General features: G+C 41.0%; 1 protein-coding gene across 1 annotated transcript; it reads left to right on the top strand.

Moving 5' to 3' along the window:
• The first annotated feature begins 1,004 nt into the window (after window positions 1-1,004).
• Window positions 1,005-3,542, top strand: LOC128734638 (UDP-glucose 4-epimerase). Its single transcript, XM_053828924.1, has 5 exons — window positions 1,005-1,436; window positions 1,496-1,756; window positions 2,022-2,147; window positions 2,608-3,146; window positions 3,212-3,542. Exons 2-5 carry the CDS (start codon window positions 1,517-1,519, stop codon window positions 3,360-3,362), a joined length of 1,056 nt encoding a protein of 351 aa, XP_053684899.1. The 5' UTR covers window positions 1,005-1,436; window positions 1,496-1,516; the 3' UTR covers window positions 3,363-3,542.
• The last annotated feature ends 2,122 nt before the right edge of the window (window positions 3,543-5,664 follow it).

Genomic DNA, 5,664 nt, shown 5'->3' with positions numbered 1-5,664 from the left:
CATTCTTCCCTGTGGTTTTAAAATTAAACTGTTCAAAACGTTATTACTACCTCATTTTATCTATGGCTCAGAACTACTGCTAAATGCTTCTGCTAGGGCAATTGGCAGGATGCGCGTTGCTTTAAACAGTTGTGTACGTTGGGTCTTTGGATTGTCTAGATACTCCAGCGTTACACATCTCCAGCATAAATTACTTGGCTGCCCTTTCTCTGAGTTTCTCAAATTACGGGTTTGTTTAGCACTATTTAAAATAATCAGCACAACAAAGCCGAATTACTTGTTCGAAAAACTTCTACCATTTCGAAGTAATCGGGCACGAAATTTCAACCTTCCTCAATTTAATACATCGCATTACGGTAATACCTGTTTTGTACGAGGCATTGCAAACTGGAATCTACTTCCTAATAATATTAAAGAAATTACTTCCTTTTCTAAATTTCGGAAAGAATGTATGGCATGGCATAACAGATGGGGTTAGACAGTTACAGATATTGGAGTATAGTAAGAATCAAATCAGAAACTTAGAATTATAGAAACAACTATGCGTTGACCTGAATGCAGAAATTAAAAAGGTTAATCCTTACTCTGTATGTATTAGATAATAATAAATAAATAAATAAATAAATAAATATTCTGCCAACATATTCGTACCTGCATGGGGGCCTTACCCCTTGATGCTTAGAATATAGTCATGTAATTATTATTTCGTGCAAAGCTGAATAATAAATAAATTTTCCATGACGTGCTCATTCCACGGCTCATTTTAAGGAAAAACTTATGTGATCTTTTAGATCAGTGTGGTAGCCCAGCATCATGCATGAAGCATGACTTGCATGACCAACGTGTAAAGGATGAACGGAATGAATCGATGAACAACACTGGGCGACGACGACGAGCGACGACGGCGACGCGCATGCCGACAACCGCCACAAACGTCATCGGCGGTTTTGTTTACATATTCATGCTCTGGCACTGGCTTTGTCTGCTCGGCTACAGGCTACAGCTGAGAAACACATCGTGTCAGCAATTTCGATTTACTTTGCAATTATTAAAATTAGTTTGTCTGGTCAGCATTTCAACGCTGTTTAGCATTTATCGTTTGTTATCATTACACCATCAATGTGCTGGTATCGAAAACTGTGCGGCCTCTGACCAGTAGCGAACAACCGTGATTTTACAACTGTGTGACAGCGAACAAGCGCGGTCGTCATCGTTTACCCAACACATTCTTGTTTTCCGTATTTTGTGATAAGATAAGCATTATTATTTTCTGCCACACCATCGCAAGTTATAGAGAGCGCAGCGCAGTTACAGTGTTCCAGAGAAATGACTCAGGCTGCTCACATACGAGTTTCTTCGGTCGAATAGAACAAACTGTCCGGACTGTCCAGCATTTCAGTGGCCATTCTATTGCTTCAGTTGATCCCAGTACATAGGTAAGTTTGCGCAGTTGGTGCTCCGTTTGTTTATGTTAAATGTTTGTGTCTATTTCTAGCCGACGCACATACCTGTAGTCATGCCTCTTAATATACTAGTAACCGGCGGAGCCGGATTCGTGGGTTCGCATACAGTGCTGGAATTGCTTGCCGCCGGACATCAGGTCATTTGTGTGGACAATTTGTGCAACGCCTACGGGGCGGCCGGCTCCAAGCTGCCGGAATCGCTGAAACGGGTTCAGGAGCTTGCGGGAAAAACCGTCATCTTTTACGACGTGGACATTCGCGATAAGGATGCACTGAGGGAAATTTTCAAAAAGGTATGTTTCTTTATCTGATAACACGTGCGGTGCCGATCCGTTCACGTGCATGTATTAGAGCGAATTGAATGTGACCTCTGGGATTAATTTGCGTAAATTGATTATAATGATATTTCGTGTTTGAGTGAGTAACACTGTTTCAATGGAATTATATTATAAGATTCAATTGATGATTTGATTCAAACTTTCGAGTCAACACCTGTGCGGATTTCGGAAATCTTGGAATGCTTACGATTATTGTTAATGATTGATGATCTTTTTGCAGCACAAAATTGATTGTGTGGCACACTTTGCGGCACTGAAAGCGGTTGGAGAATCATGTCGAATTCCTTTGCAGTACTATCAGAACAATATAACCGGTACTAGCGTTCTGCTCGAGGTCATGGAGGAGGTGAGATATTGCAAAATATTATTGATTGTTAGGAAAACAATTGTTAGCTGGGCTATTGACTATTGTAAGACCTTATTCTTTAACTTAAACCGTTCAATTTAATGATTTTTTATAAATCTCAGCAAGTTTAAGTTTGAAACCATTAATTTCATCTATTACTTATTTGCCAATATATTTTAACTCAGCAAAGCTTGGCAAAAAACTTTTACTAATCCCGTTATAAGTGTGAAATCAACCCACTTAATTCTTTGTGAATGGTACAAGACAATCATGTGCCGTTTAGTTACTGTCATATGACTATTTATATAAAAACTATATTTCCCTAAAGGCCCTTGAGACTAATACTAATATAGATAGATAATTGGTTGAAATTAACACCGCAAACTGTTATTATTAGTTCTCATTAGTAAGCCTCCAAGCAAGCAAACAACCAATTGATATATCATCTCAACTCTTCCAGAGCAGCGTGTTCAGCTTCGTGTACAGCTCGAGTGCCACCGTTTACGGTGAACCGCAAAAACTGCCACTGAACGAAACCCACCCGACGGGAAACTGCACCAATCCGTACGGTAAGAGCAAGTACTTCACGGAGGAAATCCTAAAGGACCTTTGCCAATCGGATACCCGCTGGTCGGTAATATCTTTGCGCTATTTTAACCCCGTTGGGGCGCACAAGTCCGGCCGCATCGGAGAGGATCCGAACGGGGAGCCGAACAACTTGATGCCATACATTTCGCAGGTGGCCGTCGGACGGAGGCCCTGCCTGAAGGTGTTTGGCAATAACTACGATACGCCGGACGGAACGGGAGTGCGAGACTATATCCACATCGTGGATCTGGCCGAAGGACATGTCAGTGCCATCCAAAAGTTGTCCAGCGGTGAGTTGAAGGGTTTTGTTGTGTACAATTTGGGCACCGGACGGGGGTACTCGGTACTAGAGGTGGTGGATGCATTTGCTAAAGCTTCAGGCAAGAAAATTTCGTACGAAATCGTAGATAGGTAATCGGAAGGGGATTTCGTAGAGTATGCACAGCGAGTATTAATTTTTAATTTTTCATTGCCAGACGTCCCGGTGACGTAGCGACCAGCTATGCTGATGTTACGCTAGCCGCGAAGGAACTCGGCTGGACTGCGAAACGTGGACTAAAGGAAATGTGCGAAGACACATGGAACTGGCAAAAGTCGAACCCGAACGGGTTCGCCGGATCTCGGTAAATCATCAGCGGGTATGAGCAAAACGAAGTAAGATTTCTACCAATTGCGTTTAATCAAGAGGCCATTTATTCCAAAGCTACGTTTTATGTTTTATGAAATACCTACCATAGATAGCAAAATAATACTGCACATCCAACAGATACTGTTATAGGACCAAATAAACATATTTAATTACAAGGGGTAAAACGTTTTTTCCGTTTTTTAAGAAAATAATCACAATAATCCCAATTTTCTTCGTGTGATACTTCTCAATGAAACTTCTGGCAGGCAATTCGTACTGTTTATCTCCGCGTTCATCGCAAGTCCCGAAGGAAAGAGCAGCGGCACTGAGAACTAGGAGTGGAAGAAATATTTCACTTCATCCCTTACGGTCTCCTGCCAGTCGCAGTCTTCGTCGTCTACCGTCAAGTCGATGTCGTCATCCATTATGGCCACGACGAGCGCAATGCTCCACCGGAAAGATGTTTTTCATCAGTACCGACAATCACTTCTTCTGTGTGATTGTCTGCTTCCGCTTAAAAATGTACATTTTTGGTCAGATACTTCTTCACCGTTTAACCGGTTGCTCCGACCTCCCGGACCAAGGCGTGGAACGATCAGGCCACCTTGCTTTCGGTCTTCCTCTTCCTGTTCTCGGATTTCTCCAGAAAGGAGGGAATTTCGTTAATGCTGGATCGGCTATATCCACCGGACACGAAATGCCTCTCGATGTCCAACTTCTTCGCTCCGAGGAAGAGCTGGCAGTACGAACAAAACATCGAGCGTTATTGCATGACTGTTTCCGTCATGGCCTTTCTGAAAAAAGGGCCTCCATTTTGGTCATAACGCTACGTAACAATTTAGATATTGACCTACAGTTTCAAGATCATCATTAAAATTTGTTTTCCCCTGTAAATATTATTACAGAACATTTAATTGCTATTACATCGCAGGGAAAATACACACTCAATTTCAGTACAAAAAGACACTGGGGAAGCCTGCAAGTCGTAGGCGAAATACGTATCTGTCAAGAATAAATATATATAGTAAAATTAAAATGGATAAGTTTTCTTTTTATTTAATTTCCAGGTTTCATATTCTACTGAGTCGCTCCAAAAACTTCAGACAATTTCAATATTCGCTCTCGGTAAAATTTTGTGCCGAAGTCTACGGTAAACAGTGTATTTAGCGAGGTTTCGAAAAAGCATTTTATGTACTCTCGGTAATGGATTCAATAAGATGTAACGACTATACTTGTTTTATTTGGTTTACGATGTCCGCTATAAAAAGAATGTTTTATCGGCAAAAAATACAACATGTTTTGCCGAAAATCGGTGAAACTTCTATCAACACTCTTATAGTGACGTTCTCAATCAGGCGGTAAAGTCAGCCAATTTTATAATTCAAACAGCTTGCTCGCGTTTTACTGGTGCGTAAATTGTGAGTTAAAAATTCAGTGAAATTTGGAAAAAGTTATATAATTCATCGACACCGAAGAGACGGCGGTAGGTAGCCATATTATTTTCAAAAATTGAAGGATATATAGATGACAACCAGACTCCTGAGTCATTTACATAATCATTCGAAAGATTTAGATTCACGAAATTTAATTTACGATTGTACATACCCTGACTGAAAATATAGTAAAACCAAGGTAAAACACATTTCTTCTCGTTAAAACGTTATATCATGCAAAATCATTGTTTGTCGCAGCTTTGCCTAAAGCCGTGTAGCGTTTGGACCAGTCTGTTCCCAAAAAGTCAAGACTGCAAATTGAAGAACCTTCATATTTAATATTTTCCAACGTGTCTACACATCAGAAACAGTTAAAATATCATCAGGAACAGACTGGTTCCACCCTTGTACCTGTAGAGAAAATGCTTTCATTCCTAGATGATGTTAGGCATATTAACGGTCGTTACAAAAATATACATATCGGTTATTGATACTTTAAAACTTGTTTTGAGAACCCCAGAAACACGTAAATTGATGTGCAAGATTCTTCATTTACTGTTCAATTAAATTTATCTAATTTCATCGCTATAGTTATACACTGAAGTTTAAATCGAAAACGGCTTCAATTTTGGGCACAGTGTAGTCTGCCGATGCATTCTGGGCGAACGGCTGGCGTCCACCGCTAGATGGCACTGTTAGCGGGCGAAACGGGACCTGCCAAGTGGGGCGAGAAAGCCAGCCCGCCGCGTTTCGTTTTCAAGCCAGCCCAGCGCTCGGTGTGTGTGCTGCTGTGACTGGCGAGAAAGAGACGTAAGAGAGAAATGGAAAAATCGCGGCGGACATTTTGAAGGCAAAAGTGAATTTGAAG

Source organism: Sabethes cyaneus, chromosome 2 (genome assembly GCF_943734655.1).
Source record: "Sabethes cyaneus chromosome 2, idSabCyanKW18_F2, whole genome shotgun sequence".
In the NCBI taxonomy this organism is placed as follows: domain Eukaryota; kingdom Metazoa; phylum Arthropoda; class Insecta; order Diptera; family Culicidae; genus Sabethes; species Sabethes cyaneus.
The sequence above is the reverse complement of the archived record's forward strand: the minus strand, read 5'-3'. Positions and strand labels throughout refer to the sequence as shown.

What these genes read in the sequence shown, in the direction of transcription:
- LOC128734638 (XM_053828924.1), top strand. Translation starts at nt 1,517, where the DNA reads ATGCCTCTTAATATACTAGTAACCGGCGGAGCCGGATTCGTGGGTTCG. An exon ending in TGAGGGAAATTTTCAAAAAG is followed by an intron (nt 1,757 to 2,021) that starts GTATGTTTCTTT and finishes ATCTTTTTGCAG; the next exon opens with CACAAAATTGATTGTGTGGC. An exon ending in TCGTACGAAATCGTAGATAG is followed by an intron (nt 3,147 to 3,211) that starts GTAATCGGAAGG and finishes TTTCATTGCCAG; the next exon opens with ACGTCCCGGTGACGTAGCGA.